Source organism: Brassica napus, chromosome C5 (assembly GCF_020379485.1).
Source record: "Brassica napus cultivar Da-Ae chromosome C5, Da-Ae, whole genome shotgun sequence".
Taxonomy (NCBI): domain Eukaryota; kingdom Viridiplantae; phylum Streptophyta; class Magnoliopsida; order Brassicales; family Brassicaceae; genus Brassica; species Brassica napus.
In genome coordinates, this window is record NC_063448.1 from 34,655,787 (window position 1) to 34,677,698 (window position 21,912).

The window sequence follows — 21,912 nt, forward strand, 5'->3', positions numbered from 1 at the left end:
ATCAACCGAAAACATAAGACATAAACTTTGACTGTAAGAACCCAACCTGAATAAACAGATCATTATCACCCAACCTGAATAAACAGATCATTATCCTCTTCTACTGATAGTGGTAGATGCTGCCCGTCCGAGGTTTCGGTGTGATCAGTCTCAAGGCCGGCCAACTTTGCTTCTTTTTTCTTCTTGTAAGCCTCAGCTATTTTCAGCTTTGAAATCGCTAAAGGTTCCGTCTGATTTTGTATGAGCTCTGATGAATACTTCACCAATGCTCACTGGTCTTCCCAATTCAACAACCTGAAGTGATATGGAAGAAAAAATCAGTATAAAATGTCAAAAAACCAAACATACTAATCAAATTGAATCACTAAGCAGTAGGGACTCACCATCTCTTGTTCGATCAACATATAAGACTTCTGGCCAGAGTTATGCTTGTGAGCACCAAGACCTTGACGATCAGACATTCTAGCTGATGATGTTGTCGCACTCTTTGCAACCGCTGCGTCAGTGTGCCAATAGTCTGTCATTTTTTTTCCAGAGTGTGTCGTGTATCCAAGTAGGTTGCTCCCGAGAAGTTCTTGTTGAGCTGACCATTTCTTTCATACGTTTTTGACAAATGGCCTTGAAATGTTCTTGAACAACACCAGTCAATGATGGATGCCATGTGTGATTTTTCTACAAAAGAACATAGAAGATACCAGTTAGCCATCAAAAATCAAAGAATTAAGAAAAAAACAGAGTCTAACAAGCTTGATTATAGCTAGTTATAACAAATAAAATGACTGAAGTTATAACAATTAAAATGACTGAGGTTATAGCAATAATAATTATAACAACTCAAAGACAGAAAAGTTTACAGTGAATTCCACATAGTAACGCTCTTGTTCTTTAAAATCTTGGTAAACTTCCGGGTTAACCTCGACTTATCATAACCAAACCTACAAACATATAAATATGGTCAATAAACTTAGAGAAACTGAGGACAAACCTATAAAATAAAAATTTTAATTGAAAAGAATGCTTTTGCGCAGAGTTGATTATAACAGGTTTAATGAAATCTTTTTTTTTAGCAAAACACAAGAAGACAAGGTTAGATTTCTACAATTTTCATCAACAAATAGACATACTTGACAGATTGTAGCTAGATTTCTACAATTTTCAATACCCTGAATCAATTGTAGCTACAATTTTCAATACCCTAAACATAAAAGACAATTGTAGCAAAGGGATACAACGACTGATTTTGCGACTGATTTATTTAGTCGTAAAAAGTTGGTACACCTAACTGGCAACGATATTCACGTGTTTTACACTGGTTTTTAACGACTGAAATGTGATTGTTTAACCCAAAATATTTCAAATTGGCGACCGATGGCCAATCGATATTTACCGACTTCTTATTAGTCGCAAATCGGTCCCGAATTTACGAATACATTGCTACTGTTTTGTTCAGTCGGTATTTAGCGACTGATTGCCGACCGTTTTATTTTGATCGCTCGTTGGTCTTTACACAATCGGTAATCAGTCGGTAAATTTAGCGACTACATAGGCAGTCGGTAAAATCGGTCGGTAAATACATGTTTTCTAGTAGTGGTATGAATCCAAATGTTTTTCTGAAATCATTTTAAAGCGTTGATTGCAGAATATTTGTCAATGGATGGATTAATGGTGAGATCTCATCAACTTTTACTAAAGCGATTAATTAATTTCACGAATGATGTGTACCTGCAAAATAGACTCAAAACCAAAAGTCTAAAAGAGCCACAAGCTTCATTTCAAAAAGACAAATTCACAATCAGACATAAATCAGCAAAACACATGATAGAGTTTCGAGCGGAAACCTTAAGCGAGAATGTATTTTTTATTGAGAGGAAGAAAGCTTCGGTCGAAGCCTGGTAGATTCGACTTAAGTTGCGCGATTTGATCTTTGATTTCAGCTCTCGTATTGTCTGATGCGCTCAAACCCTCATATGTGCAGTACAACAGCTCCGCCAACGATCGCTTCAAAACCTCCATCTCCTTGACGGTTCTATTGCTTCATCCACCACCAATACAACCGATACTCTCTCATCCGTCTCCGGACTCCACTAATCTTTTACATCCCTGAATCTGGCTATGAAATTTGCCTGTTAAGGTGATGGTGGTAATAATGAACTCGTAGTGGCGTTAGCAAAGCTATTACTGAAAGCAACTTTTCATCCAGCGTTTGGATACTCAGTGACTGCCATTACAATCTCTTCCTGCAAAAAGTACATGAAAATTAGGAATCGAAAAGCAATGTTTTGAAATGGGTTTGGATTAAGAGAATCGGATTATGTTTATATAAGGTGATCAATAGAGGGGGTTGGAACAGTTAAGTTTCTTATGATGGAATAATTAAATAAGGGTTTTACTTCTTTACTCTCGCCGACTTGTACCTTCCAGCGAACTAGCTTTCGTCGGCTTGTTTCCACCGTTTCTTTCCTCTTTTGTAACACAATCAAACGATTCATTGATCCAATAAAACGTCTTTGTCACGACCCACCGACGAGAACTCGTCTCCTTTTCTTTACTGGTTTATCGATAATACTCAGTTCAAACAGTTGGCGCCCACCGTAGGGCCGACAAAGTAGCATCAGCAAGATCATGGCTCACTCAGATTCGCCGTCCGGCGACGAGTCACCTTCGACAGACGCTGCTCCGACAGCAGCAGCTTTCAAAGACATTATACTAGAAATAATGGCTCAGCAAGACGCCATTCAGAAAGCGACGAACGAGCAACTCGCCACTATCGCCGCAATCTTAGCTCCCTTAGCCGAAAACTCGGCAGATACAGCCACAACGGTTTGAAAACAGCTGTTCGACACCTATCGAACAGCCGGCGTCGAGACCATGGCAAATACAAACATCATCCAAATGTAAACACCTGGCGGTCCAGATCTCACAACTATCCAGAAACTTGCAGAGCTTAAGCAGTCGGTCCTGGATATGAAGGACAAGATCCTCCAAGGACCCACTTCGGCGCCGTTAATGGAACGCGTTCTCGCCGAAACCCTAAGGACCCCATTTTCCCGGCGAATCACCACCGACCGACAGAGAAAATCTGTCTTCCGTCTTTTAACGGAAAAGCCAACCCCACAGAGCATATCACCGCCTTCAACATCGCCATGGGTCGGACTAACTTTTCCGATGAGGAGAGATACGCTGGGTATTGTCGACTCTTCGTCGAAAGTCTCCAAGAACCAGCACTCGGTTGGTTCACTGGGTTAGAGGCAGACTCTATCAACACCTTCCAGGACCTCTCAGCCGCCTTTCTCAAGCAGTACATCATGTTTACAAGGCATGGAGCAACCTTATCCGACCTCTGAAATTTGTCTCAGGGCGAAAATCAGAGCCTCCGCGACTACATGGAGAAGTCAAAGTTGTCGTCTCGAAGGTACATATCCCGGACAGCATCGCCGTCGACGCTCTGATGAATACTCTCTTCTTCAAATCCTTTTTTGCGAAGATCTTTATCGAAACCCCACCAAGTTGCTCCAGGACGCTATCGCCAGGTCAAACAACTTCATCCGGATGGAGGAGGACACAGCAGCGATATTCAAAAAATGAACGTGACAACCAAATCGGCAGCCCTGAAGGCCGCCGAGGCACGTCAGGAACCTCGACAGCATGCCCTCAACAATAAACCACGACAAAAGAAAAATTACGTTTATGTCGTCGAGGAAAACGAGCTCTTGGGGTCCAAAGTTGTCGTGCGCGAAAAAGGATGGAACGTTTGGGATAGAGCGACCGACGAACAGCCGCAAACTACTCCAGCGCCTTCAAGTTCGAGTCCTAGCTCCCCCGACCTAAATCAGTGGTGCAGCTACCATAAGTCCAAGGCACACGATACGAGGGACTGCAAGCATCTAGTCGACGCTCTCTTTACATCCTACGAAAAAGGGACGTCGAACGTCGAGTTACCCAAGCCAAGGCCGAACAACGCCAAGAACTGGAGCAAAAACAAAGAAAGGAAGGCCCAAAAGCCTCAAGACAAGGCCAGTGCTCGACCCAAACGCGCTGAGGATGACAAACCGAACGAACAAGATGAAGATGAGGCATGTGCCGACACAAAGCAGCCTCGCAATCGGAGACGCGTCCAAGTTATCCTCGCACGACCAAGTTCTTTGTCAGACGAAGAAGAAGATGCCAAAGTCTGTAACTTGCAAGAGCATGTCGCCGGGCTCCAGAGCGAAAGCAGCGATCCAATCGGAACATGCGATTTAGGAAGTAAGCTTAAGAGAAAATCACATGCAGCCGAGAGCACGCACGCGCAGTCATCAACAAGTCTAGGGCTAAACGAGTCGAGAGCAACAGCATCTGACCCCGTTTAAAACCTCGAGTCCTCGACCTTCGCGATCGTCTCAACTTGAGATCAGAAGACCTCAGGATAAGGCTCAATCGACCAAAAAGTTCCGACTTGAGACGAATGTTGGAAGAAACGAAGGCCAAAGCTGGTGACAAAGCCGAGCCAATTATCGAAGACCTGTCCGACGACCTGAGGATCCAGCTGCGGAACAAACGTGCAGAACGCGCTACATTCCTAAATGTAATCATTGGAGGCTCGCCCCCTTGCGGTGACTCGGTGCGCTCAGTTAAAGACTATCGGCGACAAGCCGTAACCTTAAAGAAATGACCGTCGAAGCCCGAGAATGATCATCAGATCACTTTCTCGCCTGACGACGCCGCCGGTGTCAACCTACCTCATAACGACCTTGCAAAACTGCTGATAGACACAGGAAGCTCAGTCGATCTGATCTTCCGAGATACACTCGAAAAAATGGGAGTTGACCTGCGTGACATGAAACCATCGTCCAGATCCCTCACAGGATTCACCGGAGCTTCCAAGACGATGATTGGCACGATCAAATTACCAGTCTCCGCATGCTGAGTGACGCACACTGTCAAATTCTCCGTGATTCACACGTTGGCACCATATAACACGATCCTCGGAACCCCCTGGTTGCATTCCATGAAAGCGATATCATCTATGTACCATCAGTGCGTAAAGTTCCCAGGACCCGATGGCCAAATACAAACCCTTCGAGGAGACAAGCAGGCCGCACGCGACTTATTGATTGCTACCGTAAAAATGCAGCAGTCAACTCCTCGCATCAACGCGATCTCGAAGCAGATCCAGCCTCAGAAGGACGAGATCCTGGAGATCTCAATTGACGAGGCCGACCAAAGAAAGGTAATCCGAGTCGTTGCATTCCTCTCCGACGAAATTCAACGCGCGATCATCGACTTTCTGAAGAAGAACATGTCCACGTTTGCATGGACCACCTCAGATATGAATGGTATCAACCCCACCATCACGTCCCACAAGTTGAATGTAGATCCGACTATCAAGCCCATCCGGCAAAAACGATGTAAACTTGGTCCTGAGCGAAGCAAAGCCGTCAACGAGGAAGTCGAGCGACTGCTCGCAGCCGGCTCTATCGCGGAGGTTCGATACCCGGAATGGTTAGCCAACCCAGTTGCAGTTAAGAAAAATAACGGAAAATGGCGCGTCTGCGTCGACTTAACCAATCTAAACAACGCCTGCCCGAAAGACAGTTACCCGCTTCTGCATATCGATCAACTAGTCGAAACGACTGCTGGAAACGAACTACTAACCTTCATGAACGCCTTCTCAGGATATAACCAGATCATGATGCACCCGGATGATCGAGAAAAGACAGCATTCATCACGGGCCGGGGGACATACTGCTACAAAGTAATACCGTTCGGCCTCAAGAACGCAGGAGTGACTTATCAACGAGTCATCAATCGAATGTTTGCCAACAAACTTGGAAACACGATGGAAGTCTACATTGACGGCATGCTGGTTAAGTCACTTCGTGCGGCGGACCATCTCAATCACCTGAGGGAGTGCTTCAAGATGCTGAACGAGTACGGGATGAAACTCAACCCAGCAAAATGTACCTTCCGCGTCACCTCGGGCGAGTTCTTGGGTTACATTGTCACCCAGCGAGGAATCGGGGCAAATCATACCCAGATCACTGCGATACTTGACCTCCCCAGCCCAAAGAACAGGCGAGAGGTCCGGCGACTGACCGGAAAAATCGCGGCGCTTAACCGTTTCATCTCTCGATCTACTGACAAGTGCCTTCCATTCTACGAGTTACTACGCGGTAACAAACGTTTTGTCTGGGATGAGAAGTGCGAAGAAGCATTTGGGCAGCTCAAGCAGTATCTTATGACTCCTCTCGTGGTGTCCAAACCCGAAGCCGGTGACACTCTCTCTCTCTCTCTCTATATCACGGCCTCTTCTACAGCAGTGAGCAGCGCCCTCATCCGAGAATATCGAGGCGAACAAAAGCCTATCGTCTGCACGAGCAAGCGGATGACCGACCAAGAGACTCGATACCCTACACTCGAGAAAATGGCCCTTGTCGTTATTACTTCAGCGAGGAAACTACGTCCTTACTTCCAATCGCACACGATCGAAGTACTGACGATTCAACCCCTTCGCACCGTAATGCAGAACACCAATCAGACTGGATGATTATCGAAGTGGACTATCAAGCTTAGTGAGCACGACATTGTGTTAAAAAATCGGACGTAGCAAAATCGCCGGTCCTCGCCGATTTCCTGATCGAACTTGCGCCAGAGCTAGAGCAGGACCTAATCCTTCCGAGTCAAAACAGGATTCTCCATGTCGACGGTTCGTTGACAAACAAATGATCGGGAGCAAGAGTCCAACTGCAGTCACCAACAGGCGAATTAATCAGGCAGTCGTTAAGCTTTGGTTTCACCGCTTCGCACAACGAAGGAGAGTACGAGTCGCTCATTGCAGGATTACGACCTGCTAAGGCGGTCAAGGCAAAACGGCTCAGTACATACTGCGACTCGCAACTCATCACTAGTCAGTTCAGCGGCGACTACGACGCCCGCAACAAGCGAATGGACGCCTACCTTAAAGTTGTCCAAACACTCGCTAAGGACTTTGAGTTCTTCGAACTTACCAAAGTTCCTAGAGGGGAAAACGTGTGCGCCGACGCCCTCTTCGCCTTAGGCAACAGACGACGACATCAAGTTAAACGAACCATCCCGATCCATAAGATCGACAAACCGAGCATCGAGCTAACATCCGAAGGAATGACCATCGTGGCGGCCATATCCGAAGCTGTTCCAATGGAAGACGACTCCGCGACAGAACAAATCGATACCCCCGATTGGAGGACAGATTTCATCGACTACCTTGTCGATTTACCCCCCGAGAAGTGGATCGCGAGACGACTCAAAACACGAAGTGCTCACAACGTCGTCTTGGATGGAGAGCTCCACCGATGGACCGCAACTAAAGTACTCTTGAAATGCATCCATGGCGAAGAAACACGTCTCGTCATGGCTGAAACGCACGAATGCGCCGCAGGAAATCGTTCTGGAGGACGAGCACTCGCATTAAAAGTCAAAAGCCTCGGCTTTTACTGGCCAACGATGAACACGGAGTGTGAAGCATACGCCCAACGATGCGATCAATGTCAGCGACACGCTTCGACTATCCATTGCCTGACAGAGCTCTTGCGGACAATGACGGCTCCGTACCCTTTCATGCGATGGGGAATGGACATAATCGGGTCTACGCAAGCTCCCGCCATAAGGGTTTCGTCCTAGTCTTAACCGACTATTTCAAGAAATGGATTGAGGCGGAAGCTTTCGCCAACATAACAGAAAAAGAGGTCCAAGGGTTCGTCTGGAAGAACATCATATGTCGCCACGGCCTGCCTTACGAGATAGTGACCGACAATGGCTCGCAGTTCATATCGAACAAGTTTCAAAAATTCTGTGAGAGGTGGAGAATCCGCCTCAACACATCAAGCCCGAGATACCCGCAAAGTAATTGTCAAGCCGAGGCGTCTAACAAGATAATAATCGACGGACTGAAGAAACGCCTCGACTTGAAAAAGGGATGTTGGGCCGATGAACTCGACGGCGTCCTTTGGTCGCATAGAACGACTCCTCGAGGAGCGACTAAGTCAACTCCTTTCTCGATGGCCCATGGAGTCGAGGCTATGGCTCCCGCAGAGGTGAATGTAACCAGCCTACGATGATCAAAAATGCCACAGAACGTCGAGCTTAACAGCGACATGTTACTCGAGGCCTTGGACACTATTGAAGAACGACGCGGCCAAGCACTACTCCGCATCCAGAATTATCAACATCAGATCGAGAACTACTACAATAAGAAAGTCAGATCTCGACCTCTCGAGCTAGGCGACATCGTCCTACGCAAAGTGTTAGAAATCACCAAGGAGTTGAATGCCGGCAAGCTCGGGAATAACTGGGAAGGCCCATACAAAATCGCTCAAGTCGTCAAACCAGGACTTTACCGACTCAAAACATCCACCGGTGAACCTGTTACCAGAGCATGGAACTCCATGCATCTCCGACGATATTACTCCTAAAAGAAATATCGAGCCATCGAGTAAATGACAAATCAGTCACTTTTACTCGATCAAATCTAAACATTACCGAGTGAATGACGTACCGTCACTTTCACTCGCCAAAAAAAAAAAAAAAAGAGTGAATGTGCATCCACTGCCACTTTCACTAGGAGAAAAAGAACTACGAGTGGCTTGATCCTCTCCGAGAGGTACGTAGGCAGCCTTAACCGGTCCAGCTATAACCAAAAAACAAAAACAAACTCTCTCGACGAGAAGAAGCACGACTTGCTTCCGCGATGCTTACGCACGAGCATGACCTTGTCTCTCGAACGACCGTACTACCACTCCCACCCCACGAACGAGCACGTCCTGATCAGACTCGTGTTCAGGGGACTTTCGGTTGTATCACGGCCCCAACCGATACGATTGAGATGATAACTTTCAATCATCTTAAAATTCTTTAAGTAAGGTTTGGCCGACCGAATACTTTAAGACTACTCTAAGACCGATCAAAAACCGTTGTCGCTCGAAAATAAGACGATTTTCTTCGCAGTCAGAGCTCGAACGCTACGACGAATCGAACTGTCAGTACTGAGCATTCAGTCTCGATAAACCGTCGAACGACCGATCGATTATCAGATTTACTTCGAGACTAACGAAACAGCTTAACCGAAAAATCGTTAAAATTTCTAAGTCTGAAGCAACGTTTAGCGACTCACTGAAAAGTCCATCGCAATTCTGAGTCCGAAAACTTTGCCTTACGACTTACTGGAAATTTCGTTTAAAATTCTAAGTCAGAAAACAACGAAATGACTTACTGAAATTTAGCGAAATTCAAAATAGAGTTTTAATGAAAAGGGTTGCAACACCAAAAGCCTCGCAGGGCCAAAAGAGAGCAAAAAGACTAAGAGAAACAACAACAACATTTGGGGATAATCTTCAGAAGCCTTAATAACTGGGGGAACTGATCCGTCAGGGACGTCGGCGGAAGAATTCGGGGGATCTACGCTGATCCCTTCCGTCTGTTCATCGACGGGCGTGGCTTCTACAGTCTCGACAGGTTCTGACCTTGCACCCGGACTCTTCTCCACGTCATCCAACTCCGGACCCATCATCTTCTCAACTGGATCTCTCTCACTCCGATCCTCCGAAGAAGAGTCTGAAATCTCCAAGACCCCTTCACCAACTTGTGTACCTCCCAGCGAGGTTACGACCTTGCCACCTAACTGCGGAGCATTGTCAGAGGTTTCTTTGGAGGCACCATGCTCGTTTGCAGCAGGCGCAGCGTTGAGTTCGACGAAGGGAGTGGGATCATCAAGACGATCGCTCGACTGTTCGCCATGAGAACTGCTCGGAGTCCGAAGAATGACCGCAGTCCCGGGATCGACAAGGCCGGCGTTTGACCCGTAAGGATAGAGCCCCGCCAAGACATGTTTGTTCATGAACGGTGAGTCGAGTAAAAGTGGAGAGAAAGATAAACCAGTCTTAGGGATCTCACCAACGTCGAGTTGCTTGGCCTCGAGTTCAAAATGCTTTTCCTGTTCAGAGAACACATCGATAACGCCTTGCGGGATATCACGTCCATTTGCCTTTAAAGCTTCAAGGCATTTCTTCGTACCAAAGGCTTGACTGTATAAGAGACGGGCATGATCGAAATCCTTATGACTGACCTCCCGGTTACGAATATTGTTGAATCGACGATTGCTCTTTGCGATCATTTCTGTATGAATTCTTACCCGTTCATGGGTAACCTCAAAACTTCGAGACTCTTTCAACCGGTTGATCTCCCTCATGTGTCTAAGGGACGCATCTTTCTTCTCTTCCTCTAGAGTAGCTTTCTCCGCCTCCAAGACCGCCTTCTCTCGTTCGAGTTCCTTAACTCTTTCATGAGACGATCTAAACTTGTCCTTCAACTCCCCAAACCTCTCCAGAAACCTCTCCTTATGGGCTTTCTTTCCCGCGAGCAGTTGATCGCGCTCTACGACAGCCAGATCGATGGTCTTCTTGAACTCACTCGATTTACGAGTAAGGGCCTCGCCCCTCACCTGCGCCAGCTTCTCGGCCTTACCCAGCTGGGCCAGTGTGTCCTTCAACGCCGTGTCGTATTTCTCGATGGCAAAGTTCATGCTCCCGTCACTCTACACAAACAAGAACAACAATCAATAAAAGAGGAAAGGGCAAAGGAGTTGAAGAAAAAGGAGTCTTTATAACAGAACTTTGGTTCGATCCGCGTTGACATAAGCGTCTTTGAAGAACAGATCGCTCACCGGTGGCATGTCCCTCGGCCCGCCCCGCATCTGGCGGATAAGTTCAGCGCATTCAGCTGACGCGTACGAGAGAGGAATGTCCCCGTCATATTTAAACTCTACATGATCGAGAAACTTGATCCCAGATTACCACAAAGCCCAACCACTTCTCCCGATCGCCAGCGCAGCAACCCGCGGAGGAGTAGGACGACTAACTCCCGCCTCACCTCTCTCCTCTGACGCATGATAGTCATCTCGCTCAGTCGAAACCGGCACATCATGGTCGACAGACTGTTTCTTTCTCTTCTTCCTCTCTAGAGGAGCACCCGGCGAATCATTCGATCCGCCTTCAGCACGTGCAGCAGCACCGCGACCAGAACCATCATGGACCACGATCTCTCGACCTTCCGCAACCTCATCGGGCTCGGTCTGCTCTTCGACAAACTTCTTCCTCTTCTTTTCCTTCGTCTTTTTCTTGGAAGGCTCGTTGGATTGCGCCTCTGCCGAAGTCCCTTCGACCGACGAAACGGAAATACCAGAAGCTGCCCGCTTCTTTCCTTTCTTCTTAGTTTTCTCCGGTTCGACTACTTCTGGAGCGAGGCTCCCCTCCGAGAGCTCGGAAACCACCGGATCGGGGACCACCGCCGACTGAGGGCTCGCAGTCAAAGTTTCTTCTCGAGTCGCCTCACTAGAAACTAAAATCGGTTCGTTACTCGACGGACCGCCCAAACGGCTTCCTAAAAACGCACTTAGATCTGGCAAGGTTGTCATCTTCCTGGCCTCGTTTATCTTCTTCTGCTCCGCTCTGGTAAAGATCAAGAATCTGTGTTTCTTGCCAGTCACCAACGGTAGCAGATCGGACAACCAATCCCCTGCAAAAATGTCGACAAGTCAGGACACGAGAAGAGTGAGAAGCAATACAGACAAAACATGAAACACTCACTCTTCGAGATCCTATAGACGGCTCGTCGAATCCTCTCGACAGTAATGTTCTCCCAACTCTCTTGAGCAAGCGACGCGACAACGCGAGCGTTTGCTATAAACTCTTCAGGGTAAACGGTTGTGTACGGGTGATCGAGTGCATCAAAAAGAGAGAGTTGATAAGATTACAGAAATAATCGCAATGTCAAAGCTATCAGCGGTATTCTACCAAGATCGGGGTTCCATAAAAAACGAAAGACATCGCCGGGCGGGTCCTCGAAAGCAAATTCGTCTGACTTGACGAAGAAGTAGAAACGCTGCCAATGATTCGTCCTGTTGGGATAACCGACGATCACGTTGTAGTTCGGCCTCATCTGAATCGAAAATAGTCCATCCCCCATCGACTTAAGATATGTCAATTCTTCAAAGGCTCGAACGCTCATCGACACGTCGATCTCCGCTGCCATCACCATCAGTGCGACCGAGAGACGGAGTGAACCATTAAAAATTGACTGATTGCAGCATCACGACGTCTCGCATAGGACGTAATGAGCCGAGGGATCAGAAACCAAAGTTTGGTCTCGTTCTGAAAATAGGACTCGTATACGCATTGGAATCCCACCGGCGGGGACCAAGGCCTTTGGGCCTCCGTAGGGATGAGAAATGTCACTCCAACGCCGCGACATTCCCTGAGTAAGATCTTCACACTGCTAGGAGTCGAGCGAGTCTTTTCAACGTTATCCCAAGTCTACCCCTCGAAAATCCCTTCGGGATGGTAGCAGGTAGGCACGAAGTCGGGAAGAACGGTTTCCCCTTCACTCGCTCCACCTTGACTGTCCCTCGCACAATCTCGAGCAGTCGATGCAACTATCGACCTTTATTCACGAAGCTGCCTCGCAGACTTGGCTACTAGGATCCGCTGAGGCGTGTCGATGTTCGCCGTATCCATCATAGCCTCGCGATGAATCGTCTCAAACTCGGAGAGAGGATCCGTGTCGATGACTTGTGCAGGACTTGACTCGGTCGCTACCGCCTTCCCTTTTTGTTCTCTAGACAATCTACCGCCCGACGACATGGAGAATTCCAGAAATCTATGACTAAAAAGCTAGAGAAAGAAGCAGAGAGAAAGAGAGAGAGAATACCTGAGTCGGATGAAGAATGGAGAAAATGAAAGAAGAGAGGGGTATTTATAAGAAGGAAGCGCCGCATCCCCCGAGCCTTCATCATTAGGTCTAGATGCGCCCATTTAGGCGCGTGGATTTCACATCGTCTCGCGACGATTCGACTTCTCGAGGCAAACCGGAGCCGGTTTAGGCCAAAATCAGTGCACATGTCCGAAACCAATGAAAACCGCCGGTTCATCCAAACCAATAAATTCCGACAATCAGTCGCAAGAGATGAGCGAGATTGCGAGTCTAGGACATCTATCCATCAGACCTAGGGGGACTTACTGTTGGGTATGGGCCTGACCCTCCAAAAGGCCCACATGATAGTTGTCCTAACACATGACTATGTGGTAGAGACTCGGCTCGCCGACTCGTGAGCGACTGATTGGCTCGACTCGAGACTACTTTTAGCCAACCGAATGAGTGACTGAAAGCAGTCGACTCGACGACTCGAAACAACGGCCCGACAGCTCGGTCCAATTGACAAAAGGCCCATTAGGTCAAGACGAATTAGGTTAAAAAGCAACCACCCATAAAAGGGGAAAGAGAGGCAACGAAGAAGGGATCCGTAAATTACTACACACTTACTTTCGGCTAGAAACTAGGGTTTTACATCTTTACTCTCGCCGACTTGTACCTTCCGGCGAACTAGCTTTCGCCGGCTTGTTTCCACCGTTTATTTCCTCTTTTGTAACACAATCAAACGATTCCTTGATCTAATAAAACTTCTTTGTCACGACCCACCGACGAGAACTCGTCTCCTTTTCTTTACTGGTTTATCAACAGTACTCGTTCAAAAGCATATCTTCTACACGAGCAAGCAGATGACTGACCCAGAGACTCGATACCCTACACTCGAGAAAATGGCCCTTGCCGTTATTACTTCAGCGAGGAAGCTACGTCCTTACTTCCAATCGCCCATGATCGAAGTACTGATGAATCAACCCCTTCGCACCATAATTCAGAACACCAATCAGTCTGGACGATTATCGAAGTGGGCTATCGAGCTTAGTGAGCATGATATTGTGTTCAAAAATTGGACAGTAGCAAAATCGCAGGTCCTCGCCGATTTCCTGATCGAACTCGCGCCAGAGCTAGAGCAGGACCTAATCCTTCCGAGTCAAAACTGGATTCTCCACGTCGACGGTTAGTCGACAAACAAAGGATCGGGAGTAGGAGTCCAACTGCAGTCACCAACAGGGGAATTAATCAGGCAGTCGTTCAGCTTTGGTTTCACCGCTTCGAACAACGAAGCAGAGTACGAGTCGCTCATCGCAGGATTACGACTTGCTAAGGCGGTCAAGGCAAAATGGCTCAGTGCGTACTGCGACTCGCAACTCATCACTAGTCAGTTCAGCGGCGACTACGACGCCCGCAACGAGTGAATGGACGCCTACCTTAAAGTCGTCCAAACACTCGCTAAGGACTTTGAGTTCTTCAAACTCACCAAAGTCCCAAGAGGGGGGAAACGTGTGCGCCGACGCCCTCTTCGCCTTAGGCAGCAGACTACGACATCGAGTTAAACGAACCATCCCGATCCATAAGATCGACAAACCGATCATCGAGCTAACATCCGAAGGAACGACCATCGTGGCGCCCATATCCGAAGCTGTTGCAATGGAAGACGACTCCGCGACAGAACAAATTGAAACCTCCGACTGGAGGACAGATTTCATCGACTACCTTGTCGATGGAAAATTACCCCCCCGAGAAGTGAATTGCGAGACGACTCAAAACATGAAGTGCTCACTACGTCGTTTTGGATGGAGAGCTCCACTGATGGACCGCAACTAAAGTACTCTTGAAATGCATCCATGGCGAAGAAACGTGTCTCGTCATGGCTGAAACGCACGAAGGTGCGGCAGGAAATCATTCTGGAGGACGAGCACTCGCATTAAAAGTCAAAAGCCTCGGCTTTTACTAGCCAACGATGAACACGGACTGCGAAGCATACGCCCAACGATGTGATCAATGTCAGCGACACGCTTCGACTATCCATTGCCCGACAGAGCTCTTGCGGACAATGACGGCTCCGTACCCTTTCATGCGATGGGGAATGGACATAATTGGGCCTATGCCAAGCTCCCGCCAGAAGCGTTTTGTCCTATTCTTAACAGACTATTTCACGAAATGGATCGAGGCGGAAGCTTTCGCCAACATAACAGAAAAAGAGGTCCAAAGGTTCGTCTGGAAGAACGTCATCTGTCGCCACGGCCTGCCTTACGAGATAGTGACCGACAATGGCTCCCAGTTCATATCGAACAAGTTTCGAGAATTCTGCGAGAGGTGGAGGATCCACCTCAACACATCAAGCCCGAGATACCCGCAGAGTAATGGTCAAGCCGAGGCGCCCAACAAGATAATAATCGACGGACTGAAGAAACGCCTCGACTTGAAAAATGGATGCTGGGCCGATGAACTCGATGGTGTGCTTTGGTCGCATAGAATGAACAAGATGAAGATGAGACATGTGCCGACACAGAGCAGCCATGCAACTGGAGACGCATCCAAATTATCCTCACACGACCAAGTTTTTTGTCAGACAAAGAAGAAGATGCCAAGGTCTGTAACTCGCAAGAGCATCCCGCCGGGCTCCAGAGCCAAAGCAGCGATCCAATCGGAACATGCGATTTAAGAAGTAAGCTTAAGAGAAAATCACATGCAGCCGAGAGCACGCACCAGTCCGGGAGCGACCTTCGCGCAGTCATCAACAAGTCTAGGGCTAAACGAGTCGAGAGCAACAGCATCCGACCCCGTCTAAAACCTCGAGTCCTCGACCTTCGCGATCATCTCAACTCGACATCAGAAGACCTCAGGATAAGGCTCAATCGACCAAAAAGTTCCGACTTGAGACGAAAGTTTGAAGAAAAGAAGGCCAAAAGCCTCAAGACAAAGCCGGTGTTCGATCGAGGCAAACAAAAGCCTATCTTCTACACGAGCAAGCGGATGACCGACCCAGAGACTGCTCGAATTTGTTTGGCTTCACCGGCGTTTAGCTTTCTGACCATAATCTCTGGTGATATCTTTAACTGTTCTGCATCACCTCGTCCCTATTTGATTTGTACGTACCCGCTACAATACTCTTTCGCCTCTCTCCGACGCAAAATGTTTGGAATCTTACTTCTCCAGATAATAACACAAAGATTGTTCAATCCATCTGAAAGTCGATCCTTTGTAGGACCGCTGCAATGCACCAAACTATACTGAATCAATTTCTAAACGACTGAGATTAATCCATCTTCAACTTCATCCATTATAAACAAGAAAGCTTTACCTTGCCGATTTTCCAACAAAAATTAAGCGGCTCAAGACTAATTTCGGAGGAAAAGAGTCAGAGCATATCCTTTGAATTAGATAAACCAACAAAAAGCTGATCGAGATTTTGATTGAAGCAAGCGAAAGAGGGAACATAGGACAAAATAGATCCAGTTCTCACAGGTGACCGCGTCGGACGTATATAATCCGCTAAACGGAAGTATTCCCAATGATATCACTCAAATTACCTAAGGAGTGACTTTACTCTCTCAAATAAGAGGTTCAACTGTAGTACTTAGGGATCGAATCGACAGAGACTCTAGAATTACAAAATAGATTTTATAGTTTTCAAAGTAAAGCTAGATGGAAATGTTGTAAACAGTAAATAAAGTGAAAGTTTAGTGAACAAGGTAGTTGTTCGGTTGGTTGATTGAGGTTGTGAACAAATGAGGGAAAATAGCTAGATCTAATTAACTAGGCGCACACAAAAGTTGGTCTAGGAAATTAGAGAACACGTAACCCATCCACAAAAGCTTGCTAGAAGAAATATTGATCGATACACCTCTGCATTTTGAAAGGTGTATAGATCGACACTTTCTAAGGATTAACAAACGGAAGTTGAAATCTTAGATCTAAACATTAGATAATCTAAACAAGCGGAAGTTGATATATTATAACTTAAGTTTGAGTTCGAGAACAATTAATATGAATATTAATTGTTCTCGAACTCAAACTTAAGTTATAATATATCAACTTCCGCTTGTTTAGGTTATCTAATGTTTAGATCTAAGATTTCAACTTCCGTTTGTTAATCCTTAGAAAGTGTCGATCTATACACCTATCAAAATGCGGATCGATACACCGAGAGGTGTATCGATCGATATTTCTTCTAGCAAGCTTTTGTGAATGGGTTACGTGTTCTCTAATTTCCTAGACCAACTTTCGTGTGCGCCTAGTTAATTAGATCATACTAGTTTGGTTTCAGGTAACAGACCAAGCTTCCGTTTGCGCCAATAAATTATAAGATCTAAGTTTAGGGTGATCAAGCCTAGACTTAGCAGTAAGAATAACTAGATGAAGAACTATTTTAATTCCTTAACAGCAATTCATTTCAGCAATATATAGATCAACCTTTGAAAAAACTTAAATCTAACAATAAGACTACTCAGACATATTCATAAAAAACATTATGATGGTCTGAATACTATTTCAATATAATAAAATAAAAAAACAAACAAAGTAGAGTAAGAAACAAAGGAGTTCAAGATCTTCTCTCGTATGATGTTCAGATCTCTCTCTCCAATCCTAAGCTCTTTCTCAACAAGTGTAAAGAAGTCTACATCCTCTAATAGTCTCTCTCCAAAAGTCTGTGTCTAGATCTAATAAAAAAACCTAATAAATAGTCTAACAGATGGCCAGAGACTTGCGGTGCAATATCTAAAAACTTCTGGGTAAAACTTATAATTTCTCAAAATCATCATTAAACTTACAGATAGCAAGATGTCGATCGACGCTTCATGTCTTCCGTCGATCAATGTTTGTTGCAATAGTCGATTGTGACTTTATGTTTCCAGCTGAACTTTCTTCAAAGTTTCGTAATGATCCAAAAGCTCCAAATATGTACAATGAGTACATGAACCTGTAAAGACTCAAAAAAGACTTCAAATGCATATAAAAGACTCTAAAAATATATATAAATTAAAGGTAAAATCCATGTCATATCAAACATATATATATAATTATGTGTATATCATTTGTCACATAAAAGCTGACTTACCCAACTAATGTCTGGTTAACCAATGTTGTTTTCAGTAACAGCTTTGCTAACGCCATTGTTAGCCTTTAAGTTACTCTTTGTTTGGGTCTCAAAAAAATACGATTGAAATTGAAAAGATCGAAATAACTCTTTTTCCATATTAATCATATCAGCTTTGATGAGATGGTGGCGATATCTCTCCATGCGCGCCAAATAATACCACAAGGTATCTTGGGTTGCCATTTGGTTGTTCACAAAAGCTATCTATCAAAAGTTCTCTGTAGTATTAGACGCATTGGAGTCTTGCTTGTGAATACTTAAAAATCCAACAATGGAGTCATTCCAGCGTAATCCATGTAGGTTACGAGAAATTCAAATAATTGGCGCTTTTAGTGAATGTATTAACGCACTTGACGGAGCATGTGTCGTAGTAAATTTTGGAAGTTGTTATACAGTTGATATTTGGGATAGACATGAACAAACAAGCTTAAGCTTTAAACACAATAAACATATGGGACACGAACATGATATATTTAAATATGGATTGGTTAGGCACACATGGGGGTGTCTACACATGATTCGTTGGTGTTGCAATAAGCGATCGATGAAGATTATGGTGTATTATATTAGAGACGAACAACAAGAATTGGCCTATCGCTTAAAACTCTTCATTAGATATCCCAAAACCCGAAACGAAAACTCCTACAGACTATTAAATGAACATTCTACGACCAAATTCTACTTTTCGTTAAAAGTTAAAAAACACAAGTAACTTATGTTTTACCTTCTGAAGTCGATAATAGGAAAGTAAATGTCTCTATGTTTTTTCACGAGGAGGAGGAACACCGCAAACCCAATCTAGGACGTTCAAATATTTTGATCGAAACACTTCTCTTTCCTGCGCGTAGCAGTGCATTATAATGGCTGTGGAAACGCTGAACACGACCACATCTGCTCTTTTTAGAATCTTGGGCGGTCGAATGTATCCTGCATCTGTCATGCATGTGAAGAAGCTCTCTATTGCCCTCGCTAAGCAGTAGAGTGATATCTCTATCCTTCTGCTTTTCTTTTCAATTGCTAAAGCCAGACCTGTTGGGAACTGCAAAAAAATTCACGGTTTAGTTATAATGTTTAAGGATACATACGTGATACGTGTATGTTGTTGCGAATAGATTTGGTTTGTACCGTTGCTATGGCCACGATCGGTATGCTGCATGTCTCAAATATCCGGAAAAGCAGGCAAGTCCAGGCCCTGGTTAAGACAATTATAGAGACGGTATAAGTTTCGCATTAAGTGAAAAAAAAAAAAAAAATTGATGAAGTGCCGACAGGCTGACTATGTATTTAGGTTATGATATATGAAGAGCTTTCAAAATTTAGATTCGAACCAGGACGAAGTGCAGTAAGTAGAGAGAAACAAACTTGATCTCGCAGTGCCAAGAAGACCCTTACCGAGTATTGAGTATTGCCTGTGAGATATGAATATGAAAGACTCTGTTGAGGTGATACACAAAATCGTTTAACAAGCAATGGATTCTAGGCGAAACAAAACTTTTTACTTTTTTAGCAGGTCTTGACGATGGACTATCAGCGCTGGGATCAAGTAGACAGGGACATAGACAGGTAACGCCCTCTTGTAAGCTTGAAGGAAAAATGTAAGAGCATGCTTAGTACATGACTCTTTTCCATGAATTATCTACAAGAAACAACATAAGAGTTGAGTAATACTTTTCTACAAGCTTAATAGCATGTAATGCTGCTCTCAATTTACATTTGATAGATTAAAAGAAAACAATACAAACCTACCGAACAGGGGACTTTCATGTTAGGATCAAGTTTGATATCAACTCCAACAGATTTGTAATATTTCTCAATTGCCCTTAAATTGGTGAATGGTTTGGCGCTTGCGATATCTTTAACGCCCTGTATGATAGAAAGATCCTTCCCACCTTGTTTGTTAAGGAAAGATTTGTACGATGAAGGAAGACTATGTTGCTTTAAAATGTACGAAGACCTGAAACGTACACAAAACAAACTAATAAGAGAATGAATCTCTTTAGTCTGCATAATTTCTGTAGAATTCAGACATCTAATATCATTGTAGGGAGAAAGATAACATACAAAATCTGTGAAGATGAGAGACACATGAGAAACAAGTCCCCATGTTTCCATGTAAGCGGCTTGCAAATTGAACCAAACCGTTTGCTTTTAATGCCGCACCGTGACGCAAGAACCGCCGCACGCATCAAAATGTAAACAGCTAAGCTCGTGTGTTGTGTGTTTGGTCCAGTGAGAAGCATAGATGGCCCAGCCACTAAACCAGCAAAAAGAGCCCTCCATTTTGCAGTTCTGGGATTCAGACAAAACACTGATCAAAGAGGTTTCTAAATCTGAAGAGGTTGGAACTACTTTTGGCTACTCAACAAAAAAAAAAAGGGATCAAGATAGTGGGAAATGCCTTTGGTCTCCAGCCAAAGAAGAAATAGCTTCATCTACAGAGACAAAAGTACCAGCAAAGGTTCCCAAAAATAGACCGTATCTTAGAGTTTCCTTAATCCCCATGGCAATAGCTTCACTATTCGAGAAATCACCGGTTCTCCTAAATCCATATATCCCAAGATCAAATCAAGCAAAAAATTCCAAAATCAGATATTCGAATTCTGGTTTTTTTATTTCTCTTCACAATACCTCGATTGAGAAGAAGATCTACGTCGAGCCAAACGAGCAAAGATGGAGAAAATAGCTAATCCACCTTTGATTCCAGTACCTATGGAGAATGCTTTGATGGAAGCGACGATGATTCTTCGCAGCTTCTCCGAATCATCCGATTTTGATCCAGACGGAGAGCAAGAGGACGAGAGATCGGGTTTTATCGAATTGGACCCGTTGCAATGGTTGCATGTAAGGACAAACGATTCACCGGAATCATCGCCGGTGATTCCATCGATGACGCATGAGCAGCGAGAACCGTTCGACGTCTGGCGAGAGGGTGACATGACGTCGGCAAGTGTAAGGGTTGATCGGATTGCGCCAAAGTGAAAGATAGGTGGGCTTTGGTGGGAAATTGGTTCCGGCGTTTGAAATAAAAGGACAAAGGGGAAGGAACAACCATAAAAGTTGTAAAGAGAGTGACGAAGAGAGCAACACAGCGAATCAAATTTAGAGTCACCATTCACCAAGGGTATACAGTTGTCAAGGCTCGGTAGACACGTGTCAGTTGGTTTTTGTTCCTATTCTCTTGATTCCTCTACCTGGGTAACCGTTACAATGGAAGTATGGTCGTAATAAGGTTTTAGTCCTGGTCTTTTTAAATGGAGAAAATCAGAGAAAATTGAATTGAAACCTAACCCAGTATCCTCTATGAATATTTATATGTAAAAAGAATTTCTCCCTGACATATCCGGATCAGATGAAAACCAATCCATATCCTATTGAAAACATGAATACCTAGCACTTTTTTTTTTTAACAACTAGTTTCATTCATTTTAATGTAACATTACATATGAGATAACATACATACAACCAAATGCAAATAAAATTAAGAGAAATATTACAACACACAAAATAAAATATGAAGAACTGTCTTGATGCGATCTTTATATTTGGATATAGACCATGCCATGAAACTCCAAATTACTTTATGTTTCTTTGTTGTATATAGTACAACAATGACCAGTTTCCAGTTTAGAAATATAGATGTCCATCCGTAAAGAACTCAATATAATGATTCTCTCAAATGAAATAAAAATTCGAATTGCCAGTTTTCAACGATTTTAAGAACATCAACTTACAACAAAAAAAAACTGTTTCCCAAATTTTCATTATTGCATCCCTGACTCTATACACAGTTTCCATAGTAGTTTTCATGGCAATTGTTTCCAAAGCAACGCGCTAAAAATAAGATCCTTACCACTTAAATCTGGATTTAGCACAAATGGAGTGATTGTCTTGTCGTCGATCATGGCCACGAAGTCCACTCTGGAGATTACAACAACGAAATGGAAGCAGAAGAAGAAATCAGTCAGTTCGTTGTGAGTAAATCTGAATGTTTTCTCCTTTAGGAAGAAGAACAATACGCATAAAATTGTTTTAAAAAGGCTTCCGAGATGCCATTATGGAGAGGGAGAGTGTATATATGCAAATTGCAATACACCAAACGC

The 21,912-nt window shown here is 44.7% G+C and overlaps 3 protein-coding genes across 3 annotated transcripts; 1 reads left to right on the forward strand and 2 right to left on the reverse strand.

Moving 5' to 3' along the window:
- Nucleotides 1–5,107: 5,107 nt before the first annotated feature.
- Nucleotides 5,108–8,075, forward strand: LOC125587219. Its single transcript, XM_048757424.1, has 3 exons — nucleotides 5,108–6,496; nucleotides 6,730–7,472; nucleotides 7,541–8,075. Exons 1-3 carry the CDS (start codon nucleotides 5,108–5,110, stop codon nucleotides 8,073–8,075), a joined length of 2,667 nt encoding a protein of 888 aa, XP_048613381.1.
- Nucleotides 8,076–9,232: 1,157 nt separating this feature from the next.
- On the reverse strand, nucleotides 9,233–12,048 carry LOC125587220 (meiosis-specific protein ASY2-like). Its single transcript, XM_048757425.1, has 5 exons — nucleotides 11,805–12,048; nucleotides 11,598–11,699; nucleotides 10,882–11,526; nucleotides 10,625–10,773; nucleotides 9,233–10,546 (listed from the first exon to the last, which is right to left on the reverse strand). Exons 1-5 carry the CDS (start codon nucleotides 12,046–12,048, stop codon nucleotides 9,233–9,235), a joined length of 2,454 nt encoding a protein of 817 aa, XP_048613382.1.
- A 6,298-nt stretch (nucleotides 12,049–18,346) lies between these two features.
- LOC106451822 lies at nucleotides 18,347–20,902 on the reverse strand. The gene is made up of 8 exons (XM_013893798.3): nucleotides 20,441–20,902; nucleotides 20,211–20,351; nucleotides 19,874–20,101; nucleotides 19,559–19,766; nucleotides 19,312–19,448; nucleotides 19,141–19,221; nucleotides 18,938–19,004; nucleotides 18,347–18,851 (listed from the first exon to the last, which is right to left on the reverse strand). The coding sequence occupies exons 1-8, from the start codon at nucleotides 20,746–20,748 to the stop codon at nucleotides 18,570–18,572; spliced, it is 1,452 nt and encodes a 483-aa protein (XP_013749252.2). The 5' UTR covers nucleotides 20,749–20,902; the 3' UTR covers nucleotides 18,347–18,569.
- Nucleotides 20,903–21,912: the final 1,010 nt, after the last annotated feature.